Raw genomic sequence first — 17,444 nt, forward strand, 5'->3', positions numbered from 1 at the left:
CAGTTTGACAACAACATCTGACAGTACCAAAGACATTAGACGTCATGTCCACAGAAAACAGAGATGTGTAACTTAACTGAAGTTTGACATCAACAGCATCTCAGAGAAGAGGATGGTGTCTGAGTGAGCCAGCAGGGGGCAGCAGTGGCAATGAATGCGATCCTGTAACCACTGATCCAACGACCAAGTGACTACAGAGCTTTCAGTCTTACTAAACCATTTCCCTCAAAGCATTTTCAAACTGAAGCTTAGCATAATGCAAATGTAGAGTGCACTGGACAGCTGTCACCGAGGTCTAGCCCAATGTCTTCATAGGAAATGAGTAAATCTACAACACATGTAATACCAAACTATGTGAGAGTAATAATGCAATCCTATGAACAAGAATCAAAACACAATGCAGTTGTTTTTCTGTCACTGTCAGAAGCATACAAGTAATGTCTACAAGGAAAGATCGACACAAGGGCAAAATATTACCAAGACATGAACATCATTTACTATGGTGTGCTGGCAATGGAGAACATAGGTTTGAAATCAGCAAGGACTTATTCCCCCTGGGCTGCCAACTTTTGAGTTTGGCGGAATGTAAAAAAAAAAAAAAAAAACTTTATTGCATCACAATAAGTGTAGGCCATCGTGATTGTCAAAACCTTTGGTAGCCTAACTAAACATAGTGAGCATGGTGCAATAGCCTAATTGGTAGGCTACTGCTTTTATTATTGCTTGATACAAATTTTTCAATTTCAATTTAATTATTGTGGTTTTATTCCGATCTTGATTCAATTTGAATACATAGCCTATTAGGTGGCCTACAGTAGATGTTAATTTTACTCAAGAAAGAAAATCTCACCTAATGCTGTAAACATAGGCTACAGAGAGCCCTATCAGCTGGTAGGCCTATTATTAAAGGGTAAAAATAACAACTCAAATTAAATATAGGCCTCATGCGGTTTTTATTAGGCTACAACAACTTTATAATATTTTAATGATATAAGTAAAAAATATAATAAATATGTAATATAATACACATATTAAGCACAATTTATAGGCTACTAATACTAAATATATTATAAAATACTCATTTTTCTAGCCAACTTACGTGCTATGGTTATTAAATGGCTTTCCTGAGGTAGTAAATGTAACGTTATGACACACTGTCACTCCAGCTGTTTTATTGACCTCTTTCCGCGGTTGAAAAACACTGATTGGTTGATATTATGTATGAGGCAATATCGGTAAATTGTTGCCTACTGTATCTTTCAACATAGGCTACCTATTGATCATTCGTGTTTATTTACTATTAACTAGTAGGCTAGTAAAGAGAGATGATCGGTTCGCGTGCTGTCGCATTTAAAAGCGCCAAAACGGTATTGTTTGAATTTCGTAATACAATTGACAGAATCTGAGAGCTGAGAATTTGTTTCATATCAAAAGTAACCAGCTCTATCTTGTCTGTTGGTGTCAGTGTGTCCTCTTTGCTTCGCAATTTTTCTCTGCGTGAGAAAATGGATGTGTGGCGTGAGAGCGTGAAAAGTAGCGTGAGAGATCTCAGCTTCAGAAATCATCCACAAGACTCTGAGTAACCCAGAGAGTATGAGCGGACACACACACATCACATGCACATGTATTATCTATTATTTATCCTAACGTGAGTGTCTTTGTTTTTATTTCCTCAGATAAGGTGTTATTGCGCTGCATGGAGAATGTCAGCCACTCTGCCACAATTTTTCTGGCATATCTGATGATCCATTTTGTTGGAGGATGCCATTGACCATCATGTGTGGCAGACAAGAGATGGGTCAGGACCAACAGGGACTTGAAGCAGCTGATAATCCTTAATTGAAACCTCCCCCCCCCCCCCCCCCAACACACACACACACACACACACACACACACACACACACACACCTACCTACCTTTCAGAATAAAAACAACAACAACAACATCTCTTATTTGTATATTTTTACAATACACCTGGATTCACTGACAAGGATTAAGTCTAGTCCCAGACTAAAATACTTGTTTGAGTTGTTTTAACTGAAAGCAATTTTCACTGGCATATCTTAAAATATGTCAGTGCCATTGTTTTTGTCTCTGAATCACACCAATAAAGTTTGTTTTGTTTTTATACCAAAGCACCTTTATAAAAGCTTAAATGCCCTAATTTGAACTAAGGCCTAATCGTGGTTTAGTCTAAGCCCTAACGGGGCCTATACTTAAACTTTAACTAAGGTAAAATATATTATCTAAAGAATGGACCAAGTCTTATTCCTTTATTAAGCATGCTATCATGGCCCTGACCTCGTAGAGAGGCACTCTTCTGCTTTTGTTTCTTTGTTTTTTGAAGCAAAGTCTTCAATAACTTCTTCATCTGCTGGGCAGGTCAGGACAGGTTCTCTGTTAATGTTGAAAAGCAAGTCCATTTAACAGTTCCCTAATTCATTGTGGAGTAGTGAAGGTAATTTTTTACAAGCTTCAATTTTGAGAAATATTCCCTGCGTCCCAATGGTCATACTATCCATCCTAAACAGTATGTGAGATTACAATAAGTGTGTCTCAAAGCATAGTATGATGAAAAGAGTATGCCAGAAGTCCCTGGATGGTCTACTATTTCTGGTATTTTCAAAGTGTGGATCCGTACTCACTATAATGGGTTATATTGCCCACAACCCATTACGCTTTGGGGGATCTAGAACTACAAACATGAATAAAAAGTGTTAAAAACTACAAACATGGTCAGGTCACTCCCAGGTCCGAACAGTCTAATTCAGAACCTCAAGTAACAAATTAAGGAGACGAAAATCAATACAGGGGGGGGGGAAATGTTTAAAGTTACGGTGTGCCTACTATGGATAAATACTGGTTTGACATCAGCAAGCTTCTTCCAAGCTGCAAAAATTAAAGGGTGTCTGCGGGCATACAGTCGGTTCAATATGTTTGTACGATTTTGTAACTTTAAATGATCTAAAGATGTAACATTGAAAATGCACATTTTCCACAAAAACAATATAAAATATAATTAATATTTATATATAAAAATCAATCTAAAAATCTATTATGATTTAAGGCCAGAGGCTCATCCATTCAGTCGAAGTTTTCAATTTAAATTTTTTTTCAATTTATAACTTTTATATAGCAAATGGATTTTGTAAAAATGTTTTTATTTTTAAATATCTCCTATTAAGTTTATCTTTTATTGTTTCCTTTTCAAATCAGTTCAGTGGGATATTTAAGATTGTAATGCTCGATTGTTTGTTGTGTGCGGACTGGAGTAAATGTACATCCTCATCTAAAGCCTCACAATAAGCATAACACAAAGACTCACAGACAAACGCTCAATTAACAGCTCGAGGTGTGAAGCGGTAATTGATACAGGATGGGCATGCTTGTATATTCAGAGTTTGCTCTTTGAAGTCGGCTAACAAACTCCTTGTCAAATGTTTATTCCAGTAAATCCTACAAGGCAGCGGCGATATCCCAAATTTGATCAAATTCAAAACACCCGCACGCAGCAGACAAAAGCATCATCACTTCCAAATTAGATTGACGGCCGCTTACGTGAAACCTGATTGGCTGATTCGAATGTTCACGCTTCACAGCTGAATCACATTTTAAATGGAACGCGGGAATGGAATCCGGCTTTAAAACCAAAGGCCGAACAGTTGTTGCTACGTGGGACTTGCCAGTCACAGGGTTTAGTCTGCGTCTTCCACCTGGGATAAGGCAACGGAGTCGAGTGTTTGTCCGGAGGTCAGTCAGGTGTTTTGGTTGCTTTAACGTCACTTTTTGAACGACACAGCCCTCGTTTTGAGTTGAGTTTTGTAAAGCAGTCCAAAAACGCACAGCAATGTTTGAGGTAAGTTGTTTGTTTTTAAGATTCATGCATGGCACCACTTGTTTTGATTTTATTACTAAAATGTCTTAACCCTCAAACAAATGCTGTGAGTAACTGTAATAGGACTCACTGAGATGATTATTACAATTTCTAGTTAAAATGTGGTAACACTTTATTTTAATGGTCCCCTTTGAACATTCTGTTGACTATGTAACTTTACAACTACATGTCTGTCAACTAACTCTCATTAGAATATTAGTAGATGTATCTATTTATTGTGATTCTCCTCCAACAGACACTCTACTGACTATAAGTAACTTTGTAACTACATGTCAACTTATTCTAACCCTACCAGTCTACCAACACTCTAATGAGAGTTAGTAGACCTGTTGGTGCAACGTTATTTGTATACAACAGAATGTGTTAAAGAGACCATCATAAAGTGAAACCAAATGTTAAAATGACTAATAAAAATAGATCTACTGTGGTTTCTAGGCAGTGGTGTTTATTCATGTATGACTAAATGCTTATACTCCTAGAAACCCTAAAGAACTTTCTTTCCTCTCATTCTAGACCAGTCAAGATGACCTGTTTCTGTTCCCTACTGAAGGCCTGAATGAGGCTTTCTTCCCTGAGGCAGAGGGTTTAGGGCGAGGGAGCCTGTCCCTTGCCGAGGCTTTGCTTCCCCTGGTTGAGTCTCCATCATCCCCTCCGATGACCCCCTGGCTCTGCTCCACCCGCTACAAGACCGAACTGTGCAGCCGCTATGCTGAGACGGGTACCTGCAAGTATGCCGAACGCTGCCAGTTTGCCCACGGCCTTCACGATCTCCACGTACCCTCCCGCCACCCCAAGTACAAAACCGAGCTGTGTCGTACCTACCACACCGCCGGCTACTGCGTTTATGGCACGCGTTGTCTGTTTGTGCACAACCTTAAAGAGCAAAGGCCCGTCCGTCCCCGGCGCAGGAATGTACCGTGCCGTACCTATCGTGCGTTCGGGGTTTGCCCTTTCGGCACCAGATGCCATTTCCTTCATGTCGAGGGTGGCTCTGAATCAGACGGTGGGGAGGAAGAGCGAACCTGGCCGTCTCCGTCACAATCCCAAGAGTGGAAGCCTCGCGGTGCCCTCTGTCGCACCTTTAGCGCTTTTGGTTTCTGTCTGTATGGCACCCGTTGCCGGTTCCAGCATGGGCTTCCCAATACAATCAAAGGCGTCAACTTGAACCGCACATCCTGGCCTCATCAGATGCCCAACGGCGGATCGATTTCGCCAGTCTCGGACATGTGTTCGTCTCCATCTCCGCCTCCATCTGCTTTGGCCTCGCCGGTGTTCCCCGACGGCTCTGGTCCGATCACGCCACCGTCAGTGGAAGCGGTGGCCAACAATGCGTTCACCTTCAGCAGCCAACATCTGAATGACCTGCTGCTACCTCTGGCCCTCAGGCTCCAGATGTTGGAGAAAGCTACCAATGCTGGTCCTCAAGACGCTCTAGTGTGAATCCTGTGGTGGGATCCCAGAAGTTAACCGCTATAAACTTTTAACTGTGACTAATGTGCCAAATTTATATTTAACCTGTTTTTATTAGTAAGTGTACAGTCTTTTTGCCACTTGTTTTTAACTGCTTTTGAGACTGATTCTCAAGTGTTTGCTTTTATCTTCTTAATTCAAGTCTGTCTTGTACTTCAGAGGCCACTTATTTTTGACAGACTGAACTAAGTCTGTAATTGAGACTTTATTTTACTTGTGTATATATGACTGATTTGACTATGAATGTTTGCTAAGTAAGTGATTTTAAAACTAAATGACTTAAGTTATTTTAGTAACATCAGCATCTTTGGATCTCAATAAAACTTCCTAAAAGGATTTGTTGCGCTTTTGGCTTTTCTAGAAATGTGACAAATGGTGAACATTTGAAAGCTGCTTTGTCTAAACTTATTGGTATGTCTGTAGAAAGTACTGTGAAGTTTTAGGTAAGGATTATAGAAGCTACTAATTTTTCTTAAATTGGTATTAATTTCTACCTTGAGTATGGAAATATGATGCACTTACTGATTAAATGATGTAAAGACATTTATTGAAGAGGTTTTCTAGCTTTGGTGCACAGAACCCCCTTAAAGGTGGCTATATGTTTTCACAGAGACTGTAAAGTAAAGAACCAATTATGAATGTGTAAATAGATAATAGGTTTCACATGCCACTTATTATTTGGATCACTATGAGTGAAGTTTAGTTCTAGCTAAAAAGGAAGTGGGCTGGCAAACACGATCTAATCTGGGCCACACTTCAGGGTTTTATTTGGGCGAAATTTGCTGACTTCTAATTTCTGATCAGTCTTAAGAAAAAAGCGTCCATGTCAAATTTAAGACTTATTTCTAAATATTTTGTAAATTGTACTTTACCGCGGACCTTCTCAGCACTGACTCGTGGACAACCTGGCAGAAAATGCAAACTGCAAAAAGGGGTCAACGATCTTTACTGAACCGATTCAAAAGACTCGGTTGCTACGTTGAATCAAAATCGCCAGCGGTCGTAAGAACGCGTGCGCATGCGTGAAACTCACGGCCAATCAGGCGCTTCCTTCAAGTTCACCAGTGTGTTGTATATAAACAGTCTGGAGAGCTTAGCTGCTTGTGCTAATATAGGCACATAACGCTTGTAAAATAGAAAGTACTTTGCATTTATGAACTAATACGTCACCAATCGCCAATAAGAAGGTACGGTGCGTGATTTCTAGCCCCATTACAAGTGTGCTAAGGCAGCCTAGCGAGGAGAGTTGAATAGAGACTGATGCCACGCTTTAGCTCTAAACCTTTACTGTACTTCACAGCGTATTTATTTAGTGATCTCTCTAAGGGGAAGATGGCGGAGGAACGGCGCTTCGCCGAGGTGCCCCGGGAATCCATCAAACTGATGGCCGAGAGCACCGGAGTGGAGCTAAGCGAAGAGGTGGCAGCTCTGTTGGCTGAGGATGTGTGTTACCGACTCAGAGAGGCAACACAGGTCGCATATCAGTTCATGTTTTCATCTTGGGGTTTATAATACATTTACATGCATTGCATGTTACCGTATGAAGCTTTTTGTTCCATGCCAGCTTTCCCACTTACATCTCCACGTCTGTCATTTGCAGTTGCAGATGTTGTGCAAGCATTGTATGTTTCCATACATTATGCACGTGTCTGATTATAATTTTAAAGCAATTCTGATATGTGCTGTTATTTAAGAAAGTTTCCATCTGAAGCTTTTATGACTGTTATTTGACATCAACATCAATGCTTTTCGTGTTTTGCCTGCTTTTATACATCCATTGCTTTAAAGCTGTGTTGATGTGTGATTCTGTCTCTAAAATGTGACATGGTCACTTGTTTTCAGCTTAACTTTTGTTGATGTTTTGCATGCATGTGTTTTTATTCCTCTAAAGTATTTGTAAGGAAAGATATCGAACATTCTGCAAAGAAGCAAGCAACCCAAGTCTGTACATTTTCATCTGTTTGTCCCTTTACAGAACAGCTCACAGTTTATGAGACATGCAAAGAGAAGGAAACTATGCGTGGAAGACTTCAATAGAGCTCTACGGTGGAGCAATACTGAGGTATCTCTTTGAATTCGTTTTTAATGTAAATGTGCATTATGGTGTTGTTTGATACACTTTAACATATGGAGAGCAACATTACACTTGCTGTACATATTACAGACAGTTTGCGGCTACGGTGCGCAAGACGCCTTACCGTTCCGTCCACTGAAGGAAGGAGAGCTTTTCTTTGTAGAGGATCGGGAGGTAAATCTGGTGGAGTTGGCACTTGCTACCAACATCCCTAAAGGCTGTGCAGAAACGCTGGTTCGAGGTAAGGCGGGTATCATTAGTGAAATTTATGATCCTGCAATTTTTAAAAAGATTCATGTAGTCTGTTTTGTCTCATCTGCAGTGAATGTGTCATATCTTGACGGGAAAGGCAATCTCGAATCTCAAGGCACAGGTAAACCTCAAAATATTTGAATTGCTGTTTATTTAAAATTATTTGTCAGTTTAATTTGTATCAGGTCTGGGCTTTTTATATATATATATATATATATATGGTGAAGCTAATCAATTATAATACATTTAATTCAAATCCCCTAATATAAGCAAAACCATTATATACTACAAAAATACAGTATTGAATCAATCTAAAAAGGCACATTAACCATTTCACATCACATCATCCATTATCATCATCAAAATAATATACTGTAAATATTCAATTAATTTCTCAGCTCTATTCTGTGTTGGTTTTATTATAACATAACAGCTTGTTTCTTGTTAGTGCCCACTGCGGTTCAGTCTCTATCAGAGGATCTTCTGAAGTATTACCAACAAATAACGCGAGCCATTTTAGGAGAGGACCCACATCTCATGAAGGTACCTACACTACCTTTTAAAAGTTTGGGGTCTGTAATTTTTTTTTAAATTATTGGTAGAAATGTTTCGTGAGCATTAAATCGGCTTATTAGAATGATTTCTGAAGGATCATGTGACAATAAAGACTGGAGTAATGATGCTGAAAATTCAGCTTTGCATCACAGGAATAAATATATTAAAATAGAAAACAGTAAATATTTTAAATTGTAATAATATTTAAGAAAGAAATCTTACAGACACGTGTACTTTACTGTAGTGCGCTTATTTCACAAATGTACATTTTAAAACATTAAAATATACATCAGAGCACAGCTGATACTGAGCAGTTTTGTTTTGTTTTGCTAGTATAATAATGTTTTACTTTGTCCATCAGGTGGCTTTGCTAGACCTCCAGTCCAATTCGAAGATCGCTGCCCTCCTGCCTTACTTCGTTTACGTCATCAGTGGGGTACGTTTTGTCCAGGATGTAAAAATGCATTCATTAATTTTTACCTTGTGTAATAATGCCTTTTTTGTAATCGCTGTAAAAGTTAGTGAATCTTGTTACATGACCACTGGTTATTTGAACCATATTATAGTCTATGGCCCTGTTCACTTTTGACCACTTCCAGAGTTAGTAGAAAACGCATTCGACCAGATTGCTTTCGTTGTGTAAACTCTCATGTGGTCGCATGGGTTCAAACACCCACAAAAGACCGAACATTCCTGATTTCTAACACTCGCTCACAGTGTTCGGCTGGTCTTGCGGCTGTCAGAGCGGAAATGAAAGCTGCTGCTCTCCGTGTGTTTTTCCGTCGTCTCCGGGCGCATTCTTACGTAAATTACGTGAGCTTATTTTGTCCATTAGATTGAAAGATCTGAAAAAGCCCATACAGTATATTTACCCACCCATAGACCCTCTCCTCATAGAAATCAGGACAGAAGTGGTTGAAAGTGGACAAAAGAGACAGATTAAAACACCAGGTGTAAAAGGGAATGTGTCTCCCTCATCTACTTGTGATCCGAGGCGACCAAAACGCATCTTAATATCAGGTGTAAACATGATTCTGTCTTTTTCTTAGGTAAAGTCGGTAAGTCATGATCTGGACCAGTTAAACAGGCTATTACACATGGTGAAGAGTTTGGTGCAGAACCCGTACCTGTATCTGGGCTCATATGTGCGAAGTCTGGTGTCTAGTGTCATGTACTGCATCCTGGAGCCTCTGGCTGCCTCCATCAACCCCCTCAATGATCACTGGACCCTGAGAGACTACGCAGCCCTTCTACTCAGCCATATTTTCTGGTATTTCTTGAGCATCCTACAGTAAAATATTGTTTTTTTGTCTTGAATCTTTAATTAATCAATTTACCCATTTCATAAAAGTGGTTTGACTGGTGGTTTTCCCCATGTTGACTCGTAGGACACATGGGGATCTTGTGAGTGGGCTGTACCATCAGATCCTTCTGTCTCTGCAGAAAGTTCTTTCTGACCCAGTTCGACCTCTCTGTTCCCACTACGGCGCTGTAGTGGGTCTGCATGCTCTCGGCTGGAAGGTAAACCGCAGACAGCACAACACCCACAAATACACTTCTTACTCCTAAATGTCATACAGTTTGTGTGTGTGTGTGTTTGCCACAGGCTGTTGAACGTGTGCTGTATCCTCACCTCCCTGCCTACTGGTCGAATTTACAAGCTGTGTTAGATGATTACTCTGTGTCTAACGCTCAGGTGAAAGCAGACGGACACAAAGTCTATGGAGCCATTCTGGTAAGTAAAATACTTTAAACATTGACTATGGTGCACATGTTTCTTTCCAGGATGTTGATGTACATTCATTGATTTATTCAAGTACATTGTTATATTTTGAAATGCAGTATGTAGTCTTCATGACACCTTCTATTAGGGCTGCACAATTTGGCCATTTTTAAAAATGTATATATATATATATATATAATCAATATGACTATATTATAATAATAATCGTACTATAAAATAAAATAATAATACAAATTATTGCAATATGAAATCTCCACAATATGAAGCCAAAACATTTAGTTATTTTCTTTTAAAATATATAAATATATAATAAATAAAGAATTTTACTCATTATTATTTTTATTAAATTACATTACATTGGCTTAAATTATTATATATCAACATAAGACTTTTACTGTGAAATAATATAATTATTATTATTATTATTACTACTAAATGAAAAAATATAAAACAAGAAATATTACTATTGTAATGTCATTGTGAAATACAAAAAAAAAAAAATTTCAGAAAAAAAATATATATATTTTGCAATCTAAAATGACAATACTGATATTTATTTCATAGCTGTCTTAATTTCTACATTAAGCTTTTATTTTGGTGGAAAAGTATGGGGAGCTCTCAAAGCTTCTATTTTGTTAACAGTCTATTATTGCAAATTTGGGAAGATGGCTGGCCCATTTTGTGTTTCCAAATGCACATTATAATCGACCCAAACAAACTCAGCGCTTGCAAAGATGGAGGTTTTGTGTAATAGCATTTAGTGCAAACCAAACCCCTCTAAGAACCTGAGAACACTAGATTTATGAGGTGCTTGCATGTAAAAGAACACAGTGCTTCACTCTGAAACAAGCAGCTCATATATTCATTTAATTAAATTACAGCCTGTAGAAGTCATATCAAAATCTTGATTAATTATGCAGCCCTTTCTTCTAAACAACAGTCTATTAGCCCAACCCTAATGTCTCTCATCTAAACCTCAATTGACCACTTTATCTCCTGCCTGAAGGTGGCGGTAGAACGTTTGCTGAAGATGAAGGCACTCAGTTTGACCTTAGCAACAGAAGCAGGTGCTGCTGCTCTCCCGGGCACTGCCTCGGGGGCTGTGGGGTTCAGAGAAAGCTCACCTGGCTTCAGCCCACCGCCTGAACCCCTTTCTGAACCTCCTCTCGGCATTGCAAGTCATCTACAAGCAGGTGAAGCTGGCTGCCCATGGGAAGAGTGGACTCCTGTATCTCTTCCTGCCATGTACTGTGAACTTTACTCTTTTTTTGGAGACAGTCTGGCTGTACGCTTCAGCACTGACCCGCCACTAGCTGGCGCCCCACCTGCAGGTTCCTGCCAACCGCTAGAGGGCAGGAAAGAGCCAGTGAGTGTTGCCCCTAATCTTGAGAGTACACGCAAAATGCCCCAACTCACGGCCAGTATGAACATAAGCCCACGGCAAGATGGAAGCCCACGTACGGAACCACAACCACCCAGCCTGGCTGCCACCGGCCCGGGGAGGTACGAGTCAAACCACTTGAGTGCAACAGTCAGGTTCTGGAAGTAAAACTCCTATTCATTTTTTCCATAGGGGAACTGATTGTTAATGATAACTTATAAACCTTTAAAAATAGACCTAATGTGAGCTACAAGGTTGTTAATTTGTATATGCAGTAGAATTCCTGGTGGAAAACTACATTACCCATGATTCTGCAAATAAATATCCACCAATCAGAGAGCCGCACAAGCAAATTGCACCAAAAGATGCCATAACAGAGTCAGTCTCCCTATTTATATCAACATCTTTAAATCAAAAGTACATATCTCCATCGTTTTTGATTTGATTTGTCATTCACAATGCATCATGGGATTGTAGTTCTTTCCCTTATTAAAAACATTTAGTGAAAACTGAACAGTGTTTTACCTTTTTCTGATATTGATTTTTTTTTTTTTGCTTCAAATCAAAGTTTGTAAGATTGTGATTCACCTCGTTACTGGTTGGTTTGGTTAATGGCTGAAACAAAGACTTCTTTCTTTTGTAAGTCCCTTTGGGGGAAATTAATGGGAAAAATTCTTCCGGAACCAAGGCCACTGAAAAAGTGGGCAAGCGCTGTTGCACTCTGTTGACCTTTTGACCTTTAAGTCCTGCCTTAAAGGGTTAGTTCACCCAAAAATTTAAATTCTGTCATTAATTTCTCACCCTCATGTCGTTCCAAACCCGTAAGACCTTCGTTCTTCTTCGGAATGAACGAAAGTCTTACGGGTTTGGAACGACATGAGAGTGAGTAATTGATGACAGAATTTAAATTTTTGGGTGAACTAACCCTTTAAATGATACTGACCAACACTACTTTAGCAAGTCTTGTCATTTAAAACGCTTAAAATTGTTTAACGAAGGTTTAAAAGGTCAAAAGGCGTTTTCTCACCGGTGGTCTCTTTTTGTCCCGTGTCTGCAGATCTCTTACCCGCTCTTCCTCCTCCTCATCTTCCGTCTCACGTTCCAGGTCATCCTCATCCCGTCCAGGACGTTCAACCAGCCAATCCCGAGATATTTTCCCTAAAGCCCGTTTTCCGCCGCCTCAGGCTGGACCTCCGGCATTCGCTTTCATCATTGGCGGGCGGCAGATGGGACGACGCTGTCAGGGACGCCGCTTCCAGACGAGCTTTACTCCAACTCCGCCTCTTACTTCCCTCCCACCTCGTGCCTACGCCCACAAGCTACCAGTCATCGGGAGGGTCAGCAAACCTGTGCGCCGCTGGACGTGTTCCCACTACTCGCTTCATCTGCCTCTTTAAAATCCAAGGACGATGTATGTGACGTTTAGAGAAACGTGAACTCAGTGACATCTCATCATTTGACTGCATCTTAGTAACTACAGAGGAAAATTCTATATGCTCTATGCAAATAAGGCAAGTATTATTTTGGGGAAATTTTGAATGAATAACCGGTGTTTTTACTCTAACTCTTCTGATCAGTAGCAATAACTTTGAATTATCTCATAGTTATGTCACCATCTACTGCAAATAGTATAATAGAACTTGAAACCAAATAGAGTTGAAGATTATATTTACTGTATTTATAGCAGGATGAATCTACAAACACTGCTATACAATCGCCTTGTTTATTAGGGTATTTATGTATGTAATTTTGTTCCAACCTTTTTTTTTTTACATGTTGAACTTTTTTGTATTGATTTAGGCCTATAAAAATAAATACATTTTCTAATGTACTCGCAATATATTTTTATTTTGTATTTAAACTACTGTTATAATGGCAAAGATTTAATTTTTTGGGACAAATTTTCCCCTTTAATTAAGCAAAAACTGTGCTTAATGCATTACCCTAAATGAGTTGTTAAAAATTTAATAAAAAAAGAGATGTTTCCATTGTTTTAGAGAATAATTCTTAAATCGTGTTAAATGTTTTTAAAAGGACAGTTCACCCATAAAATTAGTTATTTAATCACGAATGTTGAAATGCAAAGTTTCTTGAGTAAACACAACACGATATGCAAAACTATTGCGATTGAACGCAAAAGCCATTAAATATATATATTTGTTCCCCATTACTATGCCCCTTTAGAGCAGTGAATCTCAACCTTTTTGACTTTTTGTCCCTCCCATTGTCCGCAACAATATAGTAATGTGAAAAAGAAAGTACACCCTTTTGATTTCTATGTATCAGACAGGACATAATAAATCATCTGGTCCTTGGTAGGTCTTAAAATTAGGTAAATACAACCTCAGATACCTCATACAACAACAACACATGACATATTACACCGGTTTATTTAACAAAAGCTAGGCCAAAATGAAGAAGCCATGCGTGATAAACTAAGTACACCCTTACTGCTTCCATAGGAATTAAGAGGGAAAGTAGTAGTCAGGCGCTGCTTATCAAATGTCATTTCCGAACAATTTGCAGTCCATCATTCTACAGTGTGGAAGATTACTCCCAAATGGAATACATTCAAGACCCAAGGTCAAAAATTTCACCCCAAGGTCAGACCGTGCAATGCTCAGAGCAAAAAAAAAAAAACAAGAGCTACACGTCAGACTCAGGCCTCAGTAGGCATGTTACATTTTAAAGTTCATGACAGTACAAATAGAAAAAGACTGAACTTATGGCATGTTTGGAAGGGTTGCCAGGAGAAAGCTGCTTCTCTCTAAAAAGAAAATGGCAACAAAGTTTTATTTGAACAAACCACAAGACTTCTGGAACAATGTTCTTTGGATGAGACCAAAGTGGAGATGTTTAGCCATAATGCAAAGAGCCACATATGGCGAAAACCAAACACAGCATATCAACACAAACACCTCATACCAACTGTCAACAACTGGTGAAGGAGTGAGTGTCTTAATTTTCCATTGAAAATCAAATGGGTTTGGAGCAACATGGTGAGTAGCTAAATGTCAGAATAAAAATAAAAATCCTTTAAGATATAAAGTTATGTTCTGATGACAACTGGACTAAAGTGCAATCTCACTTTTGAACCTGTTGGGGCAACCAAAAAAGTTTGGTTTATGTTCTGTTGTACTAGACCTGAGAAGGCTGATGGTGTCACAGATGTCCGCTAACCTGTTGCATTAAACTTTCAGTGTGGTGTTGAACTTTCCATGTCAGAGCCCAGGTTTGGTTACACATGCAGCACCCCATATTCTACCATCCTGAGAGAATACACAAACAAAACTAGTTTAATAATGGCTATTTTTGCGGATAAAGCTCGGACTTTTCTGCGCGCTCACGCGTTCATCTTCATGATGATGGCGTATGGCCTCTATATCATCCTCGGTGCTGTTGTTTTGATGATATTGGAGCAACCTGAGGAGAATTTACTCGTTCAAGAGGTCCGTGAACTAAAAGCTCTTTTTTTGACAGAGAACCCGTGTGTTGAGAAAAGCAGTTTGGACAGTTTGTTAATGAACGTGCTTTCTGCGAGTAAACGTGGCGTGGCCGCACTGAAATCCGACAGCGTTGAATGCAACTTCGACTTTACGTCGTCGCTGTTTTTTGTCATTACCTTCCTCACGACCACAGGTGAGCAGTCAGATAGCAGTTAAGATGTTGGCTGGATGTTTGAAATTGGAAACTAACGCTATGAATTTATTGAACACAATTCACAAACATTAATAATAACCGCATCTAATATTCCAATTATCTTATCTCACTTGTGGACGTGGTGGACCAATGTCATGTATTAAATTGCTAATGTGTACTGTGGTGTTTACAGCCAAGATGCGACAGTGTAGTTATTTATTTAAACATTATGTATTTATTTTTTTATTTTTTCCTTTCTTCTTTCGAACAATTGATCCAGTCAACCAATGCACGATGTAGCTTTTTAAGCAAAACAAATCATTTTGAATATTAATTAATTATTACGTGTACGGTGTACTTACTGTAGTCATAGCAGTAAATTATGCATAATTACAAGTAACTGACCCTCAACCAAACCCTAACCATAACCGGAAGTCTAGTAGTTATTTAATATAAGGCTACTCAGTACTTAATTAGCATACAATGTAACTGTCACCTTAAAATAACCCAAAACATTGTTTATCCTTTATAATTTATTTATCCTTTAGAACTTATTTTAGTATACAGTCAACCAATGCATGTATAGTTTAGTTCAAAATAATTAAAAATATTATTAAATCTACACACTCAGTAGCCTACAAAACATTTGTTTGTTTGTTTTATTCTTTGGAATTTATTTATTTATCCTTAAGAACTTGTAGGATTGAGCATAAATTGTTTCTTTAATTAGTCAACAAACCAAATGCATGCTTGATTTATAGTTGATAGTTAAAACTAGCCTATTTCTTTATTTTAATCTCAATATTTAAGTCTACACACTCAATACAAAATATATTATTTATTTATATTTTAAAACTTGTTAAATCAGTCAACTTAGAAAATGCATGATTTATTTATAGTTTATTTTTTACTTTATTTATTTGTATCTTAATATTTCAGTCCACACTCAATAGAAGCTTTATCTTTTTTTTAATGTATGCATTTTTATATTCAATCTTAACTAAAGAATGACTGATAATCGAATGAATGAAATTTGATTAGTTTGACATTGATTTGGTCTATCAGTATACCATACAGTGTAATTTTGACCCTCACATTTGTTAATAATTGTCAAAAAGGAAAGATATCTTCAAAGTCCCTGATATCTTCACACTTTATACAAGTTTGCACTGTATCATTTATTTGCAGGTTATGGCACCACTGTGCCCCTTTCGGATGAGGGCCGTGTGTTCTGTGTTGTTTACTGTCTTGTGGGCATCCCATTCACCATGCTGCTGCTGTCCTGCCTCACTCGTGCCCTTCTGCCCCGGGTAACACACACTCCTATTCAGAACCTTCAAGTCTTCTGGGGACTGTCTCGCAACCATGCTGCGTTGCTGCACTGCAGTGTCCTTGCCTTTTGCACAGCGACATTGTTCTTTCTTCTACCTGCTGGTGCCCTGTGTCTGCTGGAGAACCACTGGAGTTACCTGGAGTCGCTGTATTTTTGTTTTATCTCACTCAGCACAACTGGACTGGGTGACTACCTGCCTGGGAGGACGCAAAGCCAAGCAGCACGTCAGGTGCTGGAGTTCGCAACCTCCTGTAAGTCCCAACACTTCCTTTTAGGATTTAAAAAAAAAAACATGTTAATTCAACAAACCAATGCATGATGTAATTTATTCATTTATTGAATCATCATTTAGGTTACCTGATGCTTGGGCTGATTGTCCTGCTTGTCGTTCTGGAAAGCTTCTGGGAACTCCAGCAGGTTCAAGCCATTCTGCATTTTTTCTCTGGACCACCGTGGCAGGGTGAGCTGAAGGGGGAGGGTTTGGATGAGCTTGTGCTCAGTGGGGACATGGCAGGTCCACAAGAGGAACCTCATTACACTCTTCCTATATCCACCATCTCCCCTACTTTCTCAGACTCACTTGCCACTCCAACAGTAGAGCTGCCACCAAACTTTGACGTGCCACCCATGGCGACCTCCAAAGAAAATGTTTCCCCTTCACTAAGACCAAACTCCTCCCCAGGGGCCGGTTGCATAAACGGCTAAGACTAGTCTCACAACTTGATCATCACATTTTTTTCTTTAAGACTGTTCATAACTGTTTCAAGTCAGTTATATAAAAACATACATTGGTCTAATTTGATACTAGAAAGTAAAACTGATTGCCCCTTGACTCAACGCTAGTTGGTCATAATAATACTTAAGACACAATCTTACCATACAGGGTTTATGTTTATGCAACCGGATCTGTGTCCATCCACTCCCACTACCACTACATAACTGATATAATGAAAGTGGACATTGTAAAAAGTATAAATGATATCCAGGAATGGTGTGCCTCCATAACATGCAATACTAGCTTTAATAACTAGAAGCTGGCAAACACTAGGTGGCCCTATTTGTTTATTTTCTTCAATACTCTTTGGATTAGTCTGAGTGGTA

At 38.9% G+C, this 17,444-nt stretch overlaps 3 protein-coding genes across 4 annotated transcripts; all 3 read left to right on the top strand.

Annotated features, from left to right (window-relative positions):
* Nucleotides 1-3,817: 3,817 nt before the first annotated feature.
* cth1 (cysteine three histidine 1) lies at nt 3,818-5,425 on the top strand. Its single transcript, XM_056259111.1, has 2 exons — nt 3,818-3,856; nt 4,409-5,425. The coding sequence occupies exons 1-2, from the start codon at nt 3,848-3,850 to the stop codon at nt 5,333-5,335; spliced, it is 936 nt and encodes a 311-aa protein (XP_056115086.1). The 5' UTR covers nt 3,818-3,847; the 3' UTR covers nt 5,336-5,425.
* A 992-nt stretch (nt 5,426-6,417) lies between these two features.
* Nucleotides 6,418-13,137, top strand: taf6l (TAF6-like RNA polymerase II, p300/CBP-associated factor (PCAF)-associated factor). Of its 2 annotated transcripts, none has more exons than XM_056259240.1 (12): nt 6,418-6,552; nt 6,666-6,838; nt 7,341-7,427; nt 7,530-7,680; nt 7,762-7,812; nt 8,140-8,234; nt 8,608-8,682; nt 9,296-9,516; nt 9,635-9,767; nt 9,853-9,981; nt 10,997-11,493; nt 12,429-13,137. In XM_056259240.1, exons 2-12 carry the CDS (start codon nt 6,698-6,700, stop codon nt 12,766-12,768), a joined length of 1,920 nt encoding a protein of 639 aa, XP_056115215.1. In that variant the 5' UTR covers nt 6,418-6,552; nt 6,666-6,697; the 3' UTR covers nt 12,769-13,137. The 2 variants fall into 2 exon arrangements, with proteins under 2 accessions (XP_056115215.1, XP_056115216.1); XM_056259241.1 differs by having other exon boundaries at nt 12,477-13,137.
* A 1,386-nt stretch (nt 13,138-14,523) lies between these two features.
* Nucleotides 14,524-17,444, top strand: kcnk7 (potassium channel, subfamily K, member 7). The gene is made up of 3 exons (XM_056259112.1): nt 14,524-15,010; nt 16,199-16,594; nt 16,696-17,444. The coding sequence occupies exons 1-3, from the start codon at nt 14,590-14,592 to the stop codon at nt 17,046-17,048; spliced, it is 1,170 nt and encodes a 389-aa protein (XP_056115087.1). The 5' UTR covers nt 14,524-14,589; the 3' UTR covers nt 17,049-17,444.

This window comes from Rhinichthys klamathensis, unplaced genomic scaffold (assembly GCF_029890125.1).
Source record: "Rhinichthys klamathensis goyatoka isolate OS25496 unplaced genomic scaffold, OSU_Roscu_1.1 h1tg000165l_1, whole genome shotgun sequence".
NCBI lineage: Eukaryota > Metazoa > Chordata > Actinopteri > Cypriniformes > Leuciscidae > Rhinichthys > Rhinichthys klamathensis.